The 24,267-nt window shown below is 49.0% G+C and overlaps 2 protein-coding genes across 6 annotated transcripts in view; both read left to right on the forward strand.

Moving 5' to 3' along the window:
- The window catches only part of Inava (innate immunity activator), a 22,488-nt gene extending 2,127 nt beyond the window's left edge, over nt 1–20,361 (forward strand). For 2 of the 5 annotated variants that reach the window (XM_029562156.1, XM_008830274.3), the window contains exons 2-10: nt 5,474–5,622; nt 6,296–6,420; nt 6,905–7,021; nt 7,575–7,797; nt 12,351–12,404; nt 13,233–13,443; nt 13,698–13,871; nt 16,677–17,358; nt 18,653–20,361. In XM_029562156.1, coding sequence (XP_029418016.1) covers nt 5,568–5,622; nt 6,296–6,420; nt 6,905–7,021; nt 7,575–7,797; nt 12,351–12,404; nt 13,233–13,443; nt 13,698–13,871; nt 16,677–17,358; nt 18,653–18,745 — 1,734 coding nt within the window. In that variant the 5' untranslated portion in view covers nt 5,474–5,567 and the 3' untranslated portion in view covers nt 18,746–20,361. Of the gene's footprint in view, nt 1–2,423; nt 2,517–5,473; nt 5,623–6,295; nt 6,421–6,904; nt 7,022–7,574; nt 7,798–12,350; nt 12,405–13,232; nt 13,444–13,697; nt 13,872–16,676; nt 17,359–18,652 lie in introns of those variants that run through there. The other 3 variants (XM_029562157.1, XM_029562159.1, XM_029562158.1) reach the window with 3 other exon arrangements.
- Nucleotides 20,362–22,149: 1,788 nt separating this feature from the next.
- LOC103731891 (maestro heat-like repeat-containing protein family member 7) overlaps nt 22,150–24,267 on the forward strand; it is a 69,448-nt gene continuing 67,330 nt past the window's right edge. The window contains exon 1 of the mRNA XM_017797430.1: nt 22,150–22,237. Coding sequence (XP_017652919.1) covers nt 22,150–22,237 — 88 coding nt within the window. The remainder of the gene's footprint in view (nt 22,238–24,267) is intronic.

Raw genomic sequence — 24,267 nt, forward strand, 5'->3', positions numbered from 1 at the left:
GTGGGGAAAGGGGAAAAAAAAATTTTTTTTTTTTTTTTTTTTTTTTACTACTCTTTAAATTAGTTAGTTTTTTGTTTTTGTTTTGGAGACCAGGCTGGCCTCGATCTCACAGATCCACCTGCCTCTGCTTGAGTGCTGGGCATGTGCCCACCATGCCAGGCTAATTAATTTCTTATTTTATGTGTATGAGTGTTTTGCCCGCATGTATGTAAGTGTACTACATGCATGTAATGCCTGCGGAGGCCAGAAGAGGGTGTCAGATCCCCTGGGAACTGGAGTTACTGACTGTTAGCTGTCATGTGGGTGCTGGCAACCAAACCCAGGTCCTCTGCAAGAGCAGCTCATAACCTCTTAACCACTGAACCATCTCTCCAGCCCTCTACCACACTTTAATAAAAACTTATACCATAAGCTGCAGTAGAATCATAGTACCTGTGACTTTTGCACAAATTCCGTTTCCTATTACCTTGCAATTATGTAGAAATATTTTCACCCATCAGTGTGTTAAATGACCCATGGCTGGGTCCTGTTTAATGTAAAGAAGCATGTATGTTATGTTTTTCTGGTTTTGGAACTGTGTTTTGGCATAATTGATTCTCATAATTGGTCTCTTTATTCTATGCTTTAGAAACTGAGCTAATTAACTGATTCTAGAAATTTCACTGCCTTCCCCAGTTGTAGCTGGGAGATGGACCAAAGCTGCTTTAGCCCTGAGTCAACCCCTCTATGACACTAGTAGAAAGTGCAAACCTGTTGGAGGATGGGAAGAGACTGCAGTATTGTGGCGGATTTGGGGGATAGGAGGAGGATTGGGGGATGGGAAAGGCTGTGGGTTCTTTGGAAGGCCCAGAGAGCTTGCTCCCCACAGTGTGGAGGGACTATCCCCTGCTAGGGCCCCTTGGCCTCGGCTGGGGGAGAGGAGGAGGTGGTCAACCTGTAGTACTCTGGGGCTAGCATTGTTTGGAAAGAGGGTGTGTACAGGAATGTGAAGGTGTGGAGGGGTCTGTGTATGGGAGGAATGAAGTTGCTAGTGAAGGATGGTGGCAGACTGTGACATAGCTCTGCTTAGGAGATGCTTGGCAGTGCGTTTAGGGACCAGAACTTAGGGACTGGGGACAGAGCTCCTTAGGGGCTGGGGGAAGGGGGCAACAGAGGTATATATTGAATGCTGGGATCTGGAGGTGAGATTCCCAGAGATGGAGGATGGAAGGTAGTAGTCTGCTGCATATATCTATTCTAGACTCTGGGAACAGGCAACAGTCTTCCTTAGCTCTGCTCACTACTCTAAACCAGACTGGATTCTAAGCAAGTTTTCATTTGCTTACAAGTCAATGGGCTGGAAAGTCTGGAGGCTTAATGTTTTTTCTAGGGACCGGCACCTTGCATTTGGAGAGTATGCTAAGTATTGGACGTTACGGTGGCTCTTCTATGGATTAAGGGATGACTGGACTGTGTTTGGTCAGTGACCCATGGACAGCATTGCTGGGGGTTGGATGTAGATAGGGAAGCGACAGTCTTGATGCTGCTGGGGTAGATGTCTGGAATAGGAAGAAAACAACTTGGTCCTCCATCTCTAGCACCCTGCAGTCTCTGCCTCAGCAGTCCCAGCCTTTCTGCTTGTTTGTTATTTAGGTGCTGAGTTTTAAACCTAGGTCTTCTGGTTTGCACGCTACCAGTGAGCTATGTCAGCTCACAGCTGGTTTGTTTTTCAGAATATTTTTTGAGATGGCATCTTGCTGTGCTGCCCAGGCTGGCCCTGACTTCCTGGGCTCAAGCCATCCTCCTTGCCTCAGATTCCAAATTGCTGGGACCACAGATGATACAGGTGCCTGCCACATTTTAAAATCCTAAACTGGGAGAGACAAAATTCAGGCTGTGGTCTTCCTTCCTGTATATGAGGACAGCAGTGACCTGTCAGTCTGTAGCTTTCCTGCTGCTGTTCCCTGTGGACAGTGAACTTTTTACCTTGTTTTGGGGCTTTAACATTCCTCATTTCTAGAAAGAAGCTGGGGGTACAAGGAAGGTAGGGAGAGCCAGACAGGACAGGCTGGCACTGAGATACCACACACAGCTCAGCATACTGCGTCAGGGTTCCTTGTGACCACAGAGAGCTGACTGCCACTGCTTTCTGGGATTCCTCCTTGGGGAGCCCCTTTTCCCTGCTCCCCTCAGCTCCGGAAGTGCAGAGGCCTAGGAGCTGCCTGCTGGCAACAGGCTGCGGGATTAGTTCAGGGAAGGACTTGCTCACCTGCTCCTCCCCTCTGACTCAAGTCATAACAAGTAACCTGGTTCCCCTGGCCCAGCAGCCTGGGAGGGACAGCAGGCAGGCGGGACTTGATGAGAGGGAGGGCCAGGGACAGCTAGTAGCGTGTGGAGAGCCAGCGTGTGGTCCCAGCAAGAACATAAGTTGGCCGGCTTGTGGCCTGGGAGACCCTGAGGCGGCATGCAAGGCGCCCCAACCCCCTGACTTGGGAGTAGGGGGGTCTTCCAGGAACTGGACTCCAAATTGAGAGCAGGTGAGGATGGGGCAAGATGAGGCCAGTCCGGTATTGAGCGGCAGGGAGACCAGGGAATGGAGGGAACCCAGGTCAGTCATGGCTATCGTTTCCCCCACCTCTAGCTCATGTCGGTTAGAGATAAGAGGGGCTTGGAAACAAGGACCCTGTCTCTGTGAGCAGGCCTTAGCTTCCATCAAAGAGCAAGCAGAGATGAGCTGGGACAGAGAGGACCTGGCTTTGGGGGCACACTTGTGATGGGAGGATCCCAAACCACTTCCCTGGGGCAGGTGTGCTAGTTTCCCCTTGTCCCTCTAACCCTGTCTTTTCCCCTCTGGCTTTCTCTGGAGATGTGGCTCAGGCAGGCAGGCTGCTGTTCAGCCAGGTGGGCAGTTTCTGGGATGGCTTAGCTGGCCAGCAGGGCAGACAGACTCCTGGGTTGAGGAGGGGGTGGGGATGTTACCTGGAATGCCTTTATCTAAAGCAATACTTCCACTCTTATGACTCCTGCTTGTTCTCCTGGGTGGGAGTGGGGACAGGGCCAGGACTGTTGCTGTGGACTCAGGCAGGTTCCCCACACTGGAGGGCTGTGTAGGGCTGGTGAGTGGGCTGTGTTCTGTGTCTGTGTGCCTGTCCTTTTCAGGCTGGTAATGCCCAGAAGGTCCTAATTCAGACAGGGAGGACCTTAGGCCTGTCTAATCTTCATTGTCCATATGAGGAAAAGGAGGCTTAGGAGACCAGGAACTTTCCTCAGGCATTTTGGGCAGTGGCACATTTTGAGCCTTGAATCCAGAGCTCTGGGTCTGTGCTCTTTGCCTTCCTTGGACCACCAGGAAGCCCACCCAGCATCATATTGGGTCCACTGTGAATATGGGGGCTTCTGCCCGGACCCTGGGGGAGAGGGAAGCTGGAGGAGAGAGACTTGCTGAGGCGCTCCTTTAGTTCAGAATTCGCCACTTTTCCGCCACAGTCTAGGAGTTCCAGAGAGGCAGGGGCTGAGTTGTCCCAACCTTTCAAGGCAAGTCCTTAGTGGTTAATAATTAATCAGCAAGTGTGACTAATTGATGGCTTCCCCTCCCACTTCTCCCTTTGTCCAAAGCAAAAGGCTCCAGGTATGGTCGTGCTTCCTAGTTTGAACTGAGCTTGTCTGGTGCCGGCTGTAGGGACTCTGTCCTGCTTCCTAGTTCAAACTGAGCTTGTCTTGCTTCTGGGGAGGGTCAAAGATTGCCCAGGGTGGGTGGGAGACCCAGTCATCTGCTCCTTTCTGTCCTAGGAAGAATAAGAATTTGAGATACATAGGCAGTTTGAACTAACAGTCACCCTAACTTCCCCGAGGTTCCAGGGATTAAATGGCCAATCTCTCTCTTTGGTGTTTGTAAACCCGCATGAACTTTTATTTCTTTTATTCTTGAGTGCATTCTCTAGACTTGCTTGGAAAATTGAAATTCCAAAGTGCAAAGTAAACATTGGTTCCAGGGCCATGGTTTTAACTGTTGCTGTTCTTGGTACATCGATAAGCAGTGCTGTTTACCCAGGTCTGTGTGAAATTCTTTTCTCCTCCTGCTCTTTCATGTTCAGACCGTAGAGGTACTAGGGAAGTTAAGCTTTCAGCACCTCCCTCCCCTGGCCCTCTTGCTTCTCTTTGTGGTCAGCTCTTCCAAGGACCACCATTCTGTCCTGCTGTCTGTCTCACAGGGGCAGAACCCATCTCCCTCTCCCTACAGCCTGGTGCTCTGAGGAGGCAGCAGGATAAGCTCCAGACAGAAACTCTGAAGGACTTTTGGACTCTTGCTCAATGGGCTGACTCAGTGAGGAGGTGGCTGGCCTCTCCTTCCAGCCGGGCTCCACCCATCCCTCCCCACCTCTTCTCCAGCCAGCAGCTTCCAGCCCTGGCCAGCTGGGACCCCACCAGGGTATAGGTTTGGGGAGGAGAGAAGGGGCGGTCACAGGTGGTGTTTGGGTGACTGGTACACTGGGCTATATCTTCACCACTCAAGTGCCATCCAGCCCCATGGAGGCAAAGGAGCAGGTGTTTTCCTTTCTGTCATTGGCAGCTTCTACTATCACTGTCCCCATGCCTAATTCTCATCAGTCCCAACAGAACCACCTGGTCCTAGATGTGGGATGGAGGGTAGACCCCTTGAGAGGTCTAGATAGAGTTAGTGGCTTGGGCTTCAGGACAGCTGTCAGGCACAGAAGTGCTTGCCCCTGTCTACAGGTGAGAGTAGAATGACTTGGTCTTTGGGGCTTAGTCCAGCCTTGGCCTTGTACTCGCTCGCTGTCCAGCCATTTCTTGCAGTATGTTCAGCCACTGGGGCAGTAGGACATACCTCATGCCTCTCAAGCTGACAAGCTGAGGATGGCCATTCCCTGTGAAGACCTCTTCCTCTTCCTCCTTTCCTCTCCTTGCTTTGCCTTCCTGTCCCATCTTCTGGCCCCTTCTTTTCATTGTTTTTTCCTTGTGGTTCCCACTCTGTTTTTTTTTTTTTTAAATAAATCTAATTTATTTTTATTTTTATTTTATGTGTACGTGTGTATTGCCTGCATGTACATAAGTGCACTTGTGTCGTGCAGTGCCTGCAGAGGACAGAAGAGACTGTCAGATCCCCTGGAACTAGAGTTAGGGAAAATTGTTAGCTGCTACGTGGGTGCTGGGATTTGAATCCTGGTCTTTGGCAAGAATAGCCAGTGTTCTTAACTGCTGAGCCATCTCTCCAGCCCCCACTCTCAGTTTTATGGCCACCACTGCAGTCGACCTGAGTAGCCTCAGAGTACTTGGTTCCAGAGGCCTCTCTTAGAAGGAGATCCAATGGAGAACTAGGCTGCATACCCCCCAGTGCTCCCCAAGAGAGGAATCTGAGAATGAACCCCTTACCCCAGATCATTCCAGAAGCACAGTCTCACTTCCACTCCCCCATGCTCAAGCACTGAGCCACAGGGGATCATAGAAGGTTTTGGTTGTTTTCTTCTCTTAAAAGCTGGGGGAACTCCAGGCTACCTACACATTCTGGCCCAGGCTGGGACTGGCACAGCCCCTCCCTCCTCTGTGCCCCCTCTTCCCAGAGACTCATCATGGAGATTAAAGATGAGGTCAGTGACACTGACAGCGGCATCATCCTGCAGTCTGGTGAGTGGGTCTGGAAATCCCCTTGCCCTGGCCTCTGACCCTTGCCCTGCTCTGACTCCAGAGAGAGGCCCTAGGGCCCTGGGCTTGCTAGGTTAAAACTCCCAGGGGCCTGGGGAAGGAGAGAATGGAGATGCTTCTGGGGAAGTAAGGAGACTGGAAGGACTGGAGCCTCAAGGAAATAGTTTTCCCTTCTGGAAGGCACTGGCCTGGAGTTTCTGTCCTAACTGGAACAAGGATCTGCCATGTCCAATTTTAGCTCTAGTGATTACTAAGAATTTGAAAACTCTTATCTAGCTAGTGTTAATGTCCTATCTCTACCCAGCCTGAGCCTGTGGGTCTAATCTGGCCTGGTTTTGATAGAGGACAGGCGTGTGTATGTGTGTATGTGTGTGTGTCTAAGGGAGGGAGAGAAAGGGAGGAAAAGGAGCCCTTCCCCCATGGTGGGTCACCTGATGGGACAGCCCTCTCTCTGAGCTATCATGTTGTCTCCTTTGTGCAGCCAGGAGACATGGTGTTTTGGGGCTGTGACACAGGCCACAGCAACTAGCCTGTAATTTGTGCGCAGGCATGAGACCATGTATGGGTGTGTACTCCCCTAGAGGTGGTCGACAGTGTCCAAGGGACGTGTCTTGCCTCAGCTTTCCTGAGCAAGCACCCCCTCATCCTCCTGCAGGCCCCGACAGCCCTGTTTCTCCAATGAAGGAGCTGACCCATGCCATGCGCAAGCAGCAGAGGGCCCTGGAAGCCCGACTGGAGGCCTGCCTAGAGGAGCTTCGTAGGCTCTGTCTGAGGGAAGCGGTGAGGCCCCAGAGTCCATGCCTCCACAAACTTAGGGTTCATCTGAGGAGTCCTGGAGCCATGTTTTGGGATATTGAGGCCAGGGGGAAAGCCCCATTCTTTGACAGGATTCTGGAAATCAGATAGAGGTCTGGGCCTAGAGTCTCTCTGATGTGGGGTTTGACCTGGACACTGGGTAGAATCCAGTTAGAACTGGGCAGGGGTCCAAGTAAAGGGCATGAAGAGATGAGGGGTCAAGGGGCTATAGAGGGGTTGAGAAGATGAGAAGGGAAAGGCAAGAGAATTCAGAGTGTGCCCCAGGGACAGGAAAGAGAAGACAGCTGTGGGATGGTGGGATGAGGTAAGCAGTGGGCAGGGGTGCAAGAGTTACTGGAAGGTCGGGCCTGTGCAATATAGAGCTAGAGAGCAGGCTTCAAATAGTTGACCAAGGGCTGGGCAAGTAGAGAGGGGTCTAGCTTAACTCTGCCCTTCCCCAAACCCCCAGGAGCTGACGGGTACTTTGCCAGCAGAGTATCCCCTTAAGCCAGGTGAGAAGGCCCCCAAGGTCCGCCGCAGGATTGGTGCAGCATACAAACTGGATGAATGGGCCCTGCACAGAGAGGTAAGGCAGGTCAGAGACTTGCTGTCTCTTATTCCCCAACTGATGACTACTGAGGCAGTCCAGAGCCCTGGCCATCTCCTGCATCCAGTGTAGGTGCTGGTCATGTTACCTGTGTTTCCTCATGGGTAGTCCAGAGAGCTGTGACTACTCATGCAACTTCAGGAGTTGGAGAGCTGGAATCTCAAGGGAGGACACTGGGTTTGTTTCTAATGGGCAGAGGATCAGTTAAGAGTGCCAGTCACCAACCCAAAGAGGTAGTTGTCTGGGCAGGCAGTTTGGTCTGGCCCTAGGTCTCAGGAGGTGGGGGTGGCTTTGACCTAGGTGCCCCTCGAGAACGATGAGAATGGTGGGGTTTCCCATTGGCTGACCTGTTCAGCCCTTTGGGGTCGGGAAGGAAAGTGCCCCACTTAAATTTCTGCCCAGCACAGCACTCCACCCTTTGCTGTGTATTCCTGGACACTGCTATCTGCACAGCACTGGGTCAGGGCTATTGCACATCCTTTGCCCCTGTGCATCAACCTCTCTAGACGCTCACTTTCGGCCCCTCCCTCAGGACCCCTTGAGTGGCCTGGAGCGCCAGTTGGCCCTGCAGCTGCAGATCACCGAGGCAGCCCGACGACTGTGCGCAGAGGAGAACCTCAGCAGACAAGCACGCCGGCAGCGGAAGCACGCTGCATTGCAGGAGGAAAAGAAGCTTCGAGAACTGCAACGGTGCCTGGGTGAGCGGCAGCGCAACAGTGAGCCCCCTCCCACCACCGAACCTTCTCTGGGCAGAGGTGAGTTCGGTGTCCCAAGCTGTGCAGGGTTTACACAGCTCTGGTGGGGTAACCAGTGCAGCTCTATGCTAATGCATTTGCATTTGGCCAGCACCTGTGTTGATGTTCCACATTAGCTCCAGTTGGGCAATCCTTTCTGGGTCCATCCTGTGCACCCCGGCAAGCCTTCTCTAAACTGTGAGACCTTCCCCATCTAATTCCTGCTCCCTCCTTCTGCATCTCCCACATAGTACACCACTTTCAAGACTTCCTAGACAGGAGGCATTCCTCTGCTGACCTTGATCTTAATCTGAGGGTTTATTTAACTGGAGTAGCCCAGCCCCACAAAGTGATGGCTTATCTTTAGGGTATGCAATACCTAAGGATAATTGTGAGAGGCTCCACGATTATGTACTTTCCTCTGTCTTAGGATCTGCAGCTCAGGAACTGGCTGTTGCTCTGCATAGCCGATCATTGGGTTGATTCAGTGCCATTTACTCATGGGTTAGGCTGAAATCCAGCTGTACCCCCACAGTCCCTTCAGTATCTGCAGCTTCCTTGGTCAGGAGTGGTTCCTTTCACTACTTTGCTTTGCCTCATTGGGACTGTAGCTCAGCCAGGTCCCCACCCAGAGATGAGGCTGTGGGTACTTCAGTACCACATATAGTCATATAGAGCCAGCTATATGACTTCAGTTTGTCCAGTCTGGTTAGCTTCTAGCAAGTGCTTTTGATCCCTAAGGTGGGACTGTTTTCCTTTGCTCTGACCCAAATTCTGCTCATCAGGTCAGGACTTGCAGCCTCCAATTCTTCCCTATTGCACTGTGCCCAGGGCTCAACCCTGCCCCTAGTCTCTTGCCTTGGCCCTGGCCGTGTCTCAGGGAGGTGGAGCTAGGGACCAGCCACTGCCCAGGGCAGCCCTGAGTCAGAGCCTCAGGCTCAAAAGTAGGGAGCACTGGCTTCCTTCAGGCTCAGGTTCCCATTCCTGCACATCAGTTGGCTTCTTGCCCACCTGTTTTCCTGTTGCCTCCCCTGGTGGGGCACATAGTAGAAGCCTGGGGTTCATTTCTGGTCCCTGTGCTCCGTGCCTCAAGCTGCACCTTTCCCACCAGGGACCTCTAGTTCAGGGTAGGAAGTATATGAACAGATACCAGCCAAGTCACCCCTAGCAACAGGAGTAGATGGCAAGGAAGGAGATGCTACTCCATGCATAGCTGACCAGTAAACCCAGAAGAGCATTGGATTGACCCAGGGTTGGGTGGCCAGACCTTTCTTGGCATCCAGCTCTGGTCCCAATAAAGGACAGCTCTTCTAGTCATCAAGGCTTTAAGGAAAAAATCTTTGTCCTCCCTCTACTTCTCACAGGCCTTGGGGATGGATATTCCTATAAAAGGCAACTGCTGGCTTGGGTATAGTGGTCCCTAAAGGCCACCTCTGTGCTTGTAGAAGCTATTGGCGTGAGATGTGCTCTGTTTCAGTTGGTCTCAACCCCTCTGGTCTCCTTTCAGCATCGTGCTGCTCAGCTACTCCTTTGCCCGTAGGTGTTACAGCTGCTGGTTGTTGGATGCTGGGAGCTTCTGTCTGGAATGGGGCTGTAGTGGGATTGTCATTACTGCTGCCATTGTGACTAATGACACTCCTTATTGGAAATGGGGAGCAGGCCAGGACATGCCTAGGGCTCTGGCTTAACCCTGTGTAGGAGGCAGGAGGCCGAGGTTCTCAGGGCCTTGGACCCAGGAGAAGATAGAGATGTGTAGAAGAACCAGCTGACACAGCTGGTTACTTGCCTGGCCTCAGCAGAGTCCCTATTTTCCAATCTCAGGCCCTGTTGCACACATACACATACACTCACATACACACTGAGGTGGCCTGGGTTCTAATGTCCTGACTGGGAGCTCAGAAGGAAGCGGTTCTAGACCAGTAGTTCCTGTTTTGTGGCTTCTGTGTTAGTTGTTTTCACCTGGAAAGAAGTGGAGAGAGTTTAATAATTGGTTAGAGGCTGAAAGGTGTTTTGAATTGAAAAGGAAAAAATAAGCAAACAAAGAAAAAATTCAAAACTAAGCCCTCCCCACCCTTTTGCACACAAAGGTTATTTAGTTTGAGAAAGTTATTAGCCAGGTGAGGGTAATTAGCTAGTTCTCTGCAGGTGGCAAGGAACAGTCAGGTGTTAAACTAATTTTCATTATGATTGAGCCTGAGAGCCACCCCTGGCACAACCTCTAATGTGTGCTCAGGATGCCTCTTGACACTGTCAATGTTGAGCAGCACTGCTAGGAACCCTGTGATGATGGAAGTGCTCCATATCTGTGCTGTCCAACATGGTGGCCACTAGCTGTAAGTAGCTACTGAATATTTAAACCATGTCCAGTGCAACTGAGGAACTGAATTTTGAGTTTAATTACAGTGAACATAGCCTCATGTTATGTGGTGTGATTTGTGGGGCAGTGTAGCTTTGAGAGTGCTCAGTTTCAAAGTATGGGCTTAGTTACCCCTCTACTTGGCGTATTCTGCCATGGCTGCTGAGGGAGAGTTGTGTGGATGGAGGGCAGAACAAGGGTAAGCCAGGGCTAGGTTGGGACCCAGCTAAAACAGCAAGCACCCCTCAGGAGATTGGTGTGTCCTCCTAGCTTCCATGTCTGCAAAGCCAACGTGTCTCCAGACTCTCCTCACTGCATTACACCTTTAATTTTTTAAAAGTATACTTTTATTGAATTTTTGTGTTTAATACAATCTATTTTAATCATATTTAGACCTACCCTTCCCCTGCCTGCAACCCCCCACTGCCCTCCCACCAGGTTTCATGCTTTCTGTCATTGCATCTTTTGTTCCACAGAACTGAACAGCTTATTTATATGAAGAGTAGAGGTTTCTTCCCAGACTTTATTATGTTCTAACTAAACATAGGATCTGAACCCAGTTTGCACTAGTGGGTTGTGAGAATGATGCACAATTTCTTTAACTTGACATTTGGAAAAAGTAAAAGCTTTCTTTTCGTATTTTTGAGACAGGGTCTCCTTGTAGCCCCAGGCTGGCCTGGAACTCGCTATGTAGACTAGGCTGGCCTTGAACCCACAGAGCCCCTCCTGCCTTTGCCTCCTGAGTGCTGGGATTAAAGGGGTGTATCACCATGCCTAGCTTTAAAATTTAAAAGCTTTTATTTTCAAAGTTTTTATAAAAAGACGTGAAGCAGAGAACCAAAATTCAGTAAGAGGGTGTCTCTCCAATTGAACCCCAGAGCAAAGACCTGCAAAGCCCTGAGGCAGGCCCAACTTTTCTTGGTCTTCTGTCCTACAAGAGGAGAACTGCTCTGGGTAAAGTTTGTTTACTTTCAGTAATAGGTTGGCAAATTTTTCATAAAGATCCAAATAGCAGATATTTTAAGACTACAACTATTCAGCCTGTCCATTTTAGTGCCAAAGCACCAGACATTAGGTAAATGTATCTGTACCTGGGTCCCAACAAAACTTTGTGAAATCAGCCCGTGAACTAGATTTGGTCTTTAGGCTATAGTTTGCCAGCCAGTCCTACAAAAAATTTAAGGATGGTTGATACTGTGTACTCTTCTTAGAACTTTCTGATAATGAGCTGTGCTGGCTGACAGGAATGTTAGTAAATGACCATGCTCTAAGACTCTAGTCAAACTGTTTGAGTGTGAATTCTTAATCAGCAGCCTTTTTGGTGGATTGACCTAATTTAAGACTCAGTTTCCTCAATTACGTGGAGTCAGTAGTATCTACCTTATGTAGTTGTTATGAAGGTTGCATGGATATATGTAACATATTTAGGAAACTATTGGTACAGTAGAAGCATTAGACATCATTAATTTTTCCTCATCTTCATTTTCAAACAGTTGATGCCTTGAGGTCCATCTGGGTCTCTCAGGCTTAGCCTTAAGCTCCAACTCATTACATCTCTTCAAGGGCAGCAGTAAAAATAAGCTCCCCCTGATTTCCTGGGTGACAACTGCTGCTGTTGTTTCACATAGAATTGCATACTCATTTTCCTCAGGTGATTTGCATATCTCTAGCCAAAGACTGCTCCCTAGGGCCAGCTGCCCAGACCTTAACTTCAATTGGCCTCATAGCCTCACAGCTCAGATTCCCACCCCCACTACTCTGGTTGTGGGTATTGCAGGAATTTTTAGATTTGAGACCCTTGAGTTGAGTTGCTTTTGTGATGTTGGAAGATTAGAAACACGGGCAAAATTGTTTTCATCCTAAGAATCTTTCTACATGGCTCTTTGCCTTACCCTTTTGTTATTAGAAAGTCCTGCTTGTTGATGGGTGGGAAAACTGTGATCCTGAAATGGCTTATCTAGGTTGTGTGGTTAATGATAGAGCCAAGATTAAAATCACATTTCCTGTCTCCTAGCCCCTGACTAATATGGATGTTGTTCTGCTTCTAAGTAATAAGTTCACGACACATTGTTTAGCACATAGTGGGTATTTCCTAGTAATGGTTGCTGTCCTGGGAGAGGAATTGGGCTAGGGTTTGCTCACTGTTGCTAGTTATTCTTAACTATGGGTTAATTGTCTCACTTCCTTCTCTTTCCTCCCCTTTGATTCTTTTCCCCAGAGCTCAGTGCCTCTGATGACAGCTCCCTATCTGATGGGCTACTCTTGGAGGAAGGTGAGAAGGACAGTTTGGGGACATAGTCAAGGCTGGACTCCTATGCAAGACTATGGGGATTTGGCAGAGTTTGCTAGTGAGGACTTCCAATGAGACTAGAGTGTAGGGAGCTGGTAAAGGCAGAGGTACCAGCTGAGGGTCTCACTCAGACCTGAAGTCAGTTTCTGTGTGTCTGGGCACGTGCCCAGTTAAGAGAGGATGTGCTGCTGAGCATCCCTCTCTCTCAATGGATTCTTTTGACAAAGAAGGGGAAGGGAAAGGTAAAGTCCAGCTTGGCCTCTTAACCCCAGGTGTCTCTCCTTCCACCTGAGGCTGTATTTCAGGTGAAATCAGTTAGAGCCAATGAGCGGTCTGCTCACAGTCTTTGGCAGCTTTGTAAAGAAGGTAGCACTGGGAAGGAAACGTAAATCCATGAATTAAGAACCATGCTTACAAGTACTGAGGATATCAGGGTCAAAGTGGACCTAGAAGGTGTCCTGCCCAGGGTGTTTCCAGGCCAATAAGGAAACAGGGCATATAGGTGAGGCAGGAACAATAAAACTAGATAAAAGGTTAGGTGGAGATAGGCACCATGAGCAAGCTAGAAGGTGTAGTAGTGACAGCCAAGCAGAGTCAGCTGGCAAGACTTCTTCAAGGAGACAGGTGTAAAATAGGGCTGAAAAGGAGGGAGTTCCAAAGAAGAAGAAAGCAATTTTTCTTATCTGAGATGGGGGCTGTGGCCTAGAGCACTAGGTCAAGCCAGACATGGGAGGGAGAGTGAAGCACGGGCTGTGGAAGTTCTTGCTAAGCAGGTTTCTCCAGTCTCTGTGGTTTCTTCTACTCCTGCAGAAGACTCCCAAGTACCAAAACCTCCTCCAGAGTCCCCAGCCCCACCTTCCCGGCCTCTTCCACCCCAGAGTCTTGAGGGGCTACAACCAGCAGCACCTGAGCCTGGGAGCTTAGAGCGGGCCCCGATCCAAAACAGTCCATGGAAAGAGACCAGCCTTGACCACCCCTATGAGAAGCCTAGGAAGTCTTCTGAGCCCAATAGCGAGTCCAGGTCAGTGAGGGGAGGGCCAGGAGCAGGTAGGAAATGCCAGGGTGGCCCCGGCTGGGCAGGTGGGTGGCAAGGTGGGGGAGATCACTCTTTCCTTAGCTGTGTGATGGTAGAGGTATGAACACTGGTGGCTCCTCGGTGCTTCCAGTTTGCACCACTACCTTTGGGGCCCCTTTTCACCGTGTCCCCATTCTTTATTGCTTGAGCCCTTTAATGAAGACAGTCCTGTCACTGACTTATCTCCAACCTCTTTTCAGCAGTCCGGCCACCACTCCACAGGACCGGCCCAGTGCCTCCAGCCTGTGGCTGCTGGATCCTGCCTCCTATCATGTGGTCCCCATGCGAAATGTTCCTGGCCAGCGGCAGGGCCGCACCAGTGCCCCAGCCACCCCCGAGATGCAAGGCAGGAGGGGCCAGTCACAGTCTCTGAGGTAAGAGCACCTACCCTAGCGGTTCAGAGATATCCCATTTCCTTCTCAAGCTACAGTTGGAGGGTAGGAGCTTCAAAGATACAGGTGAGACACCCTGGGTGACACATGGCCAGCACCTTGGGTGTTCCTGTGGATTCCTTTCTGGGGTGCCTTGCCACAGACACTACATTCCAGCAGAACCCAAAACATTTCATCCATGGAGGAAGACGTTTCCTTTCAGTGACTCCAGTTTTGTTTGTTAACTTGACCCAAGGTTTCTATCCTTGCCCTGTTTTGTTGTGCTGGTGGATATTTTCATGATTGTTTTATTGTTGCTCACTAACAATGGGTAGTTCTCTTTTTCAGTTGATGTCCATTGGTTCTCATTATTCATGGTAGTTATGGTCTAGTTATAAAATAGCTGTAAACACAATCTTCTGTAGTGGGAATATAGGGTTAGCTTCCTGTAAGCCTTTGGTCACAGTGTTGTTCATTAACTGATCAGTACATATGTCCTTGTTTTGCATGAGTTTCTGTTTAAAAATAATATATCTGTGAACACTGAACTCAAAACCTGTGACACTGTAACTGATGTCTGAATGAAGCTGATATACTGGTCTTTCTCTACAAGGTGTATCACAGCCATCTTGTACTTAGAAACTGTAGACTACACTTAAACATTACCTGTGGGGGCCATCTTAAATAGTAAAATCACCAACCCAAAGCACAAAAATGAAAAAAAAAAAATCACTGAGTAATGCCACGGAAAGGACCCTAGTTTACAGTCTGAAAATGAAACAAAATGGCAGCATATGGTCTTTTATTTAGTTTTGTTTCATTTGTGGGGCAGTGCTAGAGATGGGGCCCAGGGCCTCATGAATGGTAGGGAAGTTCTCTGCATGCCCCTGGCCCTTGTTTTTTAGATGACATTTTTCTATATAGTCTGGCCTGCCTTAAATTCATTGTCCTCCTGCCTCAGCCTCCCCAGTGCTGTACCATGTACCACCAAGTTCACTTATTCTTCCTCAGTCTCTGTTGGAGATGTGCACTTAAAGCAGTTCAAATTCTTTGCAGTTCAGGGAACGTCATCAAGTGAGAATGAATACTGAGTTACTTTTTCCATTGCTGTGACAATATACCTGACAAAAGCAACTTAGGGAAGGAAAGAAGTTTATTTTGACTCACGGTTTGAGGGTGCTGTCCATCATGGCAGAGAAGGCATACTTTTGTCTCCTAGGTGATTGTAGGTCCTGTCAAGTTGGCAGTATTAACCATTACAAATATGCTATTTAGCTAATTTTAGCAAGTAGGTGAATTCACAGATACTGAACCTAACAATAATGAGAATTGCATATTTCTTTCCAAGCCCCTGCTACTTGGTAATAGTTCTAATCAAGGAGTTATGAGAAGCTGAATTAGCCATACCCCAGTACCATCAAAGCCTCTTCAGTTTATCAGCTAGCATAGGACCAGGTGTAACAGCTCTGAAGTAAACGGTATATTTTATATTTTACTTACTATCAAGGTCATTTTATAAACAATGCCTTTTCAAATTAAAAACATTTTTAAACTTTTTTAAAAAATTATTTTTATTTTATGTGTATGAGTGTTATGCCTGTATGCATGTACGTGCACCTGTGTTGTGCAGTGCCCTTGGAGACCAGAAGAGGGCATTGGATCCCCTGGAATTGAGATTACAGATGGTTGCTAGCCACCATGTGGATGTTGGGAACTGAACCCAGGTCCTCTGCAAGAGCAGCTGGTACTCTGAACTGCTGAGCTATCTCTTGAGGCCCTCTTGGTGCAAATTTTTAAAAAAGGCAACACAACCCTATGATCAGTCAAGCAGAGTAAGAGCTAAGTTTTAGCCCTCTCTCATTCTGGGCTTCATGCACCTGTCCTGGACCATGTGAATGCTTTTCACACTTGTTAGGTGCTTGACTATGTCTGTGAATGAAGTACTACTGAACACAGTGTACCCCAGCTAGCTGAAAATACGTGGCATGGATGTAGCATAGTGTTCACCTTCCCTATGTGTGGCTTGAATCAGCTGAGAAATCAAAAATACTCTTTTAAAAAAACTGCATCTCAAGCTGGGTGTGGTGGTGCACACCTTTAGTCCCAACACTCTGGAGGCAGAGGCAGGCTGATCTCTGTGAGTTCAAGGCCAACCCTGACTACATAGTGAGTTCCAGGCCAACTGGGGCTACAGGGAGACCTTGTCTCAAAAAGTCCCCTCCCCTCCCCCAAAATTGCATTTCTATGGGATTCATACAAACTCTTTTTGCAGGACTGGGGATTGAACCTAGGGTTTTGCTCTTGCTAGGCAAGCACTCTTAGCTCTGAGCCACATCCTCTGTCCTATAGACTTTTCTTGTCATTATTCCCAAGTAGTACAGTATGAGAACTAGTTACATAACATTACACCATATTAGGTATTATAAATACCCCAGAGATGATTTAAAGTCTATAGGATGAAGTATGGTAGATTGTATGTAATATATCCCCATTTTATGTAAGGGATTGAGACCTGGGTTTTGTAAGCTATGAAAATTGTGGCGTCAGTCTACCCAGGTGTGGAAAATGCTGGAAGGGTGCTGTGCTTTACAGGAACCACCTGTGTGTGGATGGAGCAAGGGTGGTCTAGCATGCAGGGAGGGAATGTGCTCTGTCTGCATATTAGGACAAGACAGTTATTAGCACAGAGGAGGTCTGACCTAAGATCAAGCATGTGCTCATTGCCTTGGCATGGGGTAGAACCCTGGCCTCCAGGATTCTAACTCATCCCTCCAATGTAGTCCCTTTCTTCCCTGCTTTGCTCTTCAGGGTGGACTCCTTCCGAGCCGGTGCTGAGACTCGAGGTCGCAGTGCCTTTCCCCGCCGCCGACCCACTCACTACACGGTGACAGTGCCGGACTCATGCTTTGCACCCAGCAAGCCCCCGCTGCCGCATCCTGCCTGCCACTCCTGCTCGGAAGACAGCGGCTCTGACGTCTCCAGCATCTCCCACCCCACCTCGCCTGGCAGCAGCAGCCCTGACATCTCTTTTCTGCGGCCCCTCTGTCCTCCTGAGCCACCTCGCCACCAGGGCGCCTGGGGCCCGGCCTACGGCAGAGAGCTGACTGCCCACTACCCCAAGTTGCTGCTGCCTCCAGGGTACTTCCCAACTGGGCGCTGTGTGATGGTGGCCGAGAGCCACCTACCACCGGGCGAGTGGGAGCTGTGCCGCACCGCCCTGGGTGCCGCCCTGGAGGAGAGCGCACCCCTGCGCTACCAGCGGCTGGTGCCATCGCACAGCCGCATTGTGCGGACACCTTCGCTGAAGGACAACCCTGCGGGCCGGGGGCTCAGCAAAGCAGCGGTCTCCGAGGAGCTCAAGTGGTGGCACGAGCGGGCACGCCTCCGGAGCAGCCGCCCGCACTCGCTCGACCGCCAAGGGGCTTTCCGAGTCAGGAGCCTGCCTCTCGGGAGAGAGAGCTTCGGGCGAGCCCCGGTACCCCGGACACAGGTACAGCCCTATTGGAGAGACCTGTAGCCCTCTGAGGAAGACATCAGACCGGCAGCCTAGGGGCCAAGTAATCCCCAGTGGGGAAGATCAAGCCAAAATGAGCGTTTCCTCTTGGCACTCTTAACTTCCCCGAGGCACCTCCTAATTTTGCCCACCATGTCTAGCCCCAGAGCACATACCGATGTGCCCTGGTAGAGATGATCTGCGCAGATAGAGACATTTTCCCCCTAATGGCGCTACAGATGATCCACAGAACAGATAAATTCCCTCCTAACCAAATGTCCAACCTAAATTAACCCTTGGAATTTCCTGATTTGAGGGCCCAGGACAAAGGAAAAGTCTGGAAATGGGTTTGCAGAAAACAGAACCTGTGATTGCCTCACTGCCAGATTCCTCCCTGAAATCCCTTGAAGCACCAAACTGAGAAGCAGGTGGCCTCATAGTTAAGAGTGTGGGTCTCTAGTTCAAATCCCAGCTCTGCTTCTTAAGCTCTATATTAAGCAGGTTACTTAACTTTTGGGGGCTTCTGTTTCCCCCACTGAAAGATGAACATAGTACAGAACCCATCTCATAGGGTGGTTAAGAGGCTAAAATGATTAGAGTAAGGAGTGCTAGATTAGTGAGAGCATTGCCATCTAACTCCCCAGAGGTCAGGGGGTGAGTTGTAAGGGGAGTATGTAGAATTAAGAGCACCCTGACATTGGATAGAGTTGGGTTTATCTTTGGTTTCTATGAGCTCTGTTTCTTCATTGTGGGAGTGAGACTAGCAGGCATGAATCCTTCCTTTATTTTCCCTTCCTGATACAGAGGGCTCTGCAGGGGACATACTCCAGAAGTTACCAATAGGCTGCTTCTTTGAGACCCCAGATTCCCAGCAGCCCAGCTGCAGCACCCCACCCCCAAGTTCTTTGGGCTGCAGCTGCCATCCCTGGCTAGGCAGCATCCTGGCCCAGTCCCAGGCCACACCTTCCAGCTGACGTGCTTTTCCTTTCTTACACGCTTAAACCTGTCATTGGCCTAGGCCTGGCTCATCCCAACCTGCCAGACAGGGAGAGTGATGAGACATGAGCCCAGGAAAGGTAGGGAAGAAGGTCACACACCCCAAAGGACCTGGAGTGGTAAATGAATCAAGGGTAATCCCTGGGAACATAGTTCTTGAGGAAGGCAGGGGCTGAGCACCAGGGCCCACTCCTATCGGTCTGTGCCTTTAAGCAAAAAGGATGTTGTAACTGGGCTGGCTGTGCTGACTTTTCCACCCAGTTTGCTCACACCTCTTATTTCCTGCCTGTGACAGGTGCCCACAGTGTGTGTACTCCGGAGATCACCAGAGGGGGCCCCTGTGCAAGTCTTCGTGCCTGAGAATGGAGAGATCATCAGTCAAGTGTAACTCTATTCTGAAAGCCTTGACCAATGCTGAAAAAGACTGTTTCATATTGGGGCTGGGGCTGAGACCCCTTCACCCTTGAGTGCCTCTTTTGGTTCCCCCACTCCCATCGCAGGCCGATGACCTGGAGCTGAAACCTTTCTTTGTTTTTTACACAAGTGTTTTTGAGAAACCCGGATCTGAGGGTTTATATCTGTGATTTGTCCTCAAAGTCCCTGTAATACGATTATACTTCATCCCCCAGTCTGGCCTCTTAGACTTAAGGCCTTGCTGGGCTGATTGACAGCCTTTGTCTCCTGTAAGACAAGTGATAAAGAGGGCCAACTTGGGATTCCTCAAACCCTCTATGCTTTGTATCTGAGATAGAACAGTTCCTGGTCCTTATTGCTAGAGGCTGGCGGTGGGACACACTGGTGCATAGGACCCTCCCCCATTTCCCAGATGTCTGGGTACCAAACGCTAGGTGAGACTCTTCCCCCTTTATGTGCTCTGTGATGCACACCCAGTGGTAGTGAAAGGTCAGTATATCCTGGTGGAGTTTGCCTGCCATTTTCCTGATTCCATAAATCTTTAGCAACCCCAGTCACTCTTATGTCTTCATATCGCGGGGCTCCCAGACCTCTGAGCTTGGAGTTTGGGGCCACATTAGATTGTCGCATCAGGGATCTGGGGTGGGGGTAACTCACCCTTTGACAACTACTACTGAGCATTGTGAGGGCTAGACATTTCACTACTCCCTCTAAAATCTTTCCATCACATACCTAGAAACCAGTACCTTGCAAATATTTTAAAGTACCACTTTTGTGGCATATTTAGGTGTGGGGAGGCAGTTACTGCTTTCTTCTACCCAGCCAGCTTCCTTGCTGAGAAAGCCCTTATTTATTCACATTCAAAAGGTCATTGCAGAACCCTCATGTGATGCTGGATTGCCTTAGAGGGCACGAATGAAGTGTCCCAGCTCCTGAGACGACGCAAGCCATAAAGCTGCCTCTGCTAAAACCACTTGTGTATTCTAGTTTCTGGTGCTTTGCTGCCAGGTCAGATGCCCAAGTAGTTTTCTTCCCTAGGAGCAACTAGAAAGGTAGGGACAGCTATATTCTGATTTTACCTGGGCAGACTCTTCAGCTTCTCTGGACTGGAAGAACATTGATGCCTGACTCCAATGGTGTATTTCTCCTGCTTAGGAGAAAAGCGGAGTGCCCATTGCACTGAGGGACCGGAAGGAGAAGTGTCAGGAATTGGGGAGGCTAGGAGAGTTTGAGGGCCTGCACAGGGCATTTCTTTCACTGTGGTCTTACCACACCCTGCAGTAGTAGTCCCCACTTTCTGCATTGTGTTTGAATGTCATACTTTGGTTTGTCTGGTTTCTGAGTCCCCTTACCCAGTATATAGCTGCCCACCTCCCAGTGCCTTCCCAGGGACACTAAGCAGCTGTCATAGAGCTGGGAGACTTCTGAGTCCTGCTTCCTCCCCACACCTGAGCATCCTTCACATTAACTTATTGGTCCTTCCTAACAGCTGTTTGGGGCAGTTGCATAGTGGTGGTGCCCTTAGCTGCCGTGCTGGAACCCTGGATCTTTGTGCCAAATACTTCAATAAAGTCTGATTGGCCCAGCTGAGAATGTTTTTGTGCGCGTGTGTGCCAAGTTTTCTGAATAGAAGTTGTACCCAGGCCCTCAGAGTGTCTGACCAAGGCAGCCAAGTTACCTGGCTTCTTAAACTGGCCTGGCCAGGTCTCTGGGGAATGGGAGGGGTGGTGAGGTGGAGGTGGGCTCTCAGGATGTTTCCCTGACAGAAAAGAAGTAGCACAACCCTGGCACAGCTCCCCAGGTTCTCCTGGACCTGAGAGTTGGACTCTGGAAGTCACTTCCTCAAAAGAGATAAAGCTTTGTGGTAGCCTCAGTTCTTTTTTCATCTGGGCCAGGCCAGGCAGTATTGAGAGGCTTATAAGAAACTCCTGTGAGGAGAGGCTGTCTTCAAGACCCCTTTTGTATTTCTGCAGAAGTGCCCACAGCCCCTCCCTTCACCAGGGTGCAGGTTGGAGCTGCAACTGAGACCACCCTTGACTGCCCTGTAGGGGGTGCTGAGGACCTGGGAGCAGGCTGCCCCCTGCAGGTGCCAGTGCACAGCAGCTTGTGGCCTGAGTCTGAGGTAGCCAGTCTGTCAGGTAAAGGGGGCCCTGTTTGTCCCTCTCCACAGCCAAGGAAGAGGCTGGTCACAGAGGTTTAGGAAGATGGCTACGTAGGGGTGACTTCAGCCCTGTCCTGGGTTCTCAGCCCTAGGACTGAGGGACTCTGAGCTTCAAGAGCCTGGCTTCCTTAGGCCTGGGAGTTGTTCCATGTTGGGGGTTGGGCTAGGAGGGGAGATATCTCCAGAGCCTCTGGAGAAGTTGTGGGTGTCCTGATCTTAGACCTTAACTATGAATTATGGGTAGCAGGGTACTTGATCTGGAATTTTATTTATTTTCATGAGTTTGTACTTTATTTTGCTGTGCTGGGGATGGAACCCAGGGTTTCATGTATGCTAGGCAAGCACTTGATTTTGTATTTTAATTTTAAAAATATTTTTATTTTATGTGTATTAGTATTTTGCCTACATGTATGTAAGTGCACCCATGTGGTATGATGCCTACAAAAGCCAGAGGAATGCATCGTGTCCCCTGGAACTGGAGTTAATGATGATTGTTAGCTGCCATATGGGTGCTGGGAACCAAACCCAGGTCCTCTGGAAGAGCAACCAGTGCTCTTAACTACTGAGCAATCTCTCCAGCCCCTGATTTTGCATTTTAGCCACTTGTTACATGTTAGGTCCAGGGTAAGCTTGAGTTCCCTGGAGATAGCCTTTCTAGGAGAAAAGAGTCATTTGAACAGATGGGGAGACAAAAGAGGGAACAGCATGGCTCTTTTAAGAACCATCAGCCATGACATTCCCAATTTGAGGACCCGATTAAGCAGCAGTTTCTTCCTGTGCACAAGCTGGTTTTCCTGGGCCACGACTGGGACATGTAGCACTTTTAGTTTCCCCCACCATAGGGCTGAAATGGGATGGAAGATGCCTGTGCAAGCCACGAGGAGTCAAAGGTCTCCCAGGGGTCCTGCACCTTCCTACAGGGATGAACAGGGAAGCTAACAGAGGTGACCCAGCACAGGCTCTGCTTAGCTAATTTCTTTTCTTGTAGTTGTGTTTTGTTTTGTTTACCTCTTACTCCCATTCTGGAGATGAGGTTTAGAGCCTCTGCTTTATTATTGAACTACATCTCCAACCCCACCTTTTCTTATAAATGGCCAGGCTGCCTCCTGCAATCTCCCCCTTAAGTGCTGAAGCTGAATCCCCAGGAAGAGCTGACTTTCACCAGACTTGACTGCTGATCTCATCACAAGCTGCTGAGTGCTGTCCTGGGTGTGCAGATGAATCCTTATCCTAATAGGAAAACACCAGATAGAGTAACATTTCAGCCATCAACTTACAATGAGATCTTGATACCAAGTTTATCAGGTGAGCAGTTGGGCCCAGACCTGGCTCTCTCTCTAACTGTAACACGGAAGTGGTGCTGATGGCTGGCCCTTGTTGAAGATGTCACTCAAAGAGCACAAGCCTGCCTACTTCTGGCTAATCCCTTCCACAGCTCTGTAAGCCTATCTTTTTCCCAGGCCTGTCTCCCTGAGAAGCCTGGAGCTGAGCTGGGCACATGATATTGTCTGAGACTTTGGTGAAAGCTTACCTAGAGACACCTTGCTGTTGAGGGGAGCCAGAGCTTATCTTTATATACCACCTATATGGCTAAATGTCAACAACCACCTGACACCTGTAGTTCAGCAGTTCCCAAGTTCCAGGTTCTTATGTCCCCATCCCCCATTTTTATTTTCCATTTTATTTATTGTGTGCATGCATATGTGCTATGCACAAACATGTTTCAGCATGAGTGTGAAGGTCAGAGGACAACTTGTGGGAGTTACTTTTCTCTACCATGTGAGAGAAAATATTCAATCTCTAGGGGATTGAATTCAGGCTGACAGGCTTAGTAGCTAGTGTCTTTATCTGTTGAGCCATTTTATTAGCTTTTTTTGACAAAGTCTTGCTAACTTGCCCAGGCTGGCCTTGAACTTGTGATCATCTTGCCTCAGTTTCTCCATTGGCTGGGATTACAGGGATGTACCACCATTCCTTGCCCAATAACTTATTCATAGTCATACTTTGATGCCCAGTAGACATCTCAAAATCAAAATGTTCCATGCTCGAACCGAACCCCACCTTTATGACCTTCTTTCAGAGCTCCCCAGATCAATGAATGACAACCCAATCCTTCTAGTTTCTCAGCCCCCCAATTTATTTACTTTACTTATTAACTTATTATTTATTTATTTATTACTTATTTACTTACTTTACTTATTTACTTACTGACTGACTGATTGATTGATTGATTGATTGATTGATTGATTGATTGGTTGATTGAGATAGGGTCTTATTATGTAGCCCTGACTGGCCTGGAACTTGCTATGTAGGCCAGGCTGACTTCAAACTCAGAGATCCTCCTGCTTGAGCTTCCAGAATGCTGGTATCAAAGGCACATTCCACCACACCCAGATGTTTGGGTTTTTTTTTTTTTTTTTTTTTTTTTTTGAGGCAGAGTCTTGCTATGTAGCACTGGCTGGTCTGGAATTTCTTTTGTAGATCATGTTGGCCTCAAACTTGGAGTGATCCTTCTGCCTCTGCCTCCCAAGTGCTAGTTTACAGGTGTGTACCTCCACATTCAGATGTGTTGTTTTGTTTTGTTTGAGACAAAGTTTCACAATGTCATCCAGGCAACTTGGGACTCAACTATGTCACTCAGGCTGGCCTCAAACTCAACATACTCCTGCTTCAGTCTCCCAAGTGCTTGGAATATAGATGTATGCCACTATGTCTAGTTAAAGTTTGTTTTGTTGTGTTGCTGGGGATCAAACCCAGGATCATACCTTCAGCATGTTAGGTAAGTGCTCTGCTACTGAGCTACACTCCTAACCCTAAAATAATCTCAGCTTCTTTCTCTCAGACTCACTTCTGTCTAACAACTATTCCTACTGATTTTCAAAATAGACACCAAATCTGACCATTTGCTGCTAACTACCTCCCTTGGTGTGAGCCACCATTAGTCAGTTACAGTCTCTCAACTGATCACTTTAAAGACATTTTTTTTTTTCAGTCTTTTTGAGACAGGGTCTCCCTGTAGCCCCAGCTATCCTGGATTCACTATGGAGACCAGGCTGGCCTCAAACTCACAGAGATCTGCCTGCCTCTGCCTCCCAAGTACTGGGATTAAAGGTGTGTGCCACCACACCCGGCGACATTTTTTTTTTTTTTTTTTTTTTGAGACAGGGTCTCATGCAACCCAGGTTGGCCTTAGCCTTGCTATATAACTGAGGATAACCTTGAATGCCTGATCCTCCTGCTTCTACCTTTTAAATGCTGGGATTAAGGGTATATATTACTGTACTAGGCCCCATGAGGGCACTGAATTTGCTGAAGATCACTCTGCCTACATTAGT

This window comes from Nannospalax galili, unplaced genomic scaffold (assembly GCF_000622305.1).
Source record: "Nannospalax galili isolate Female #2095 unplaced genomic scaffold, S.galili_v1.0 scaffold113, whole genome shotgun sequence".
Classification (NCBI taxonomy): Eukaryota; Metazoa; Chordata; class Mammalia; order Rodentia; family Spalacidae; genus Nannospalax; species Nannospalax galili.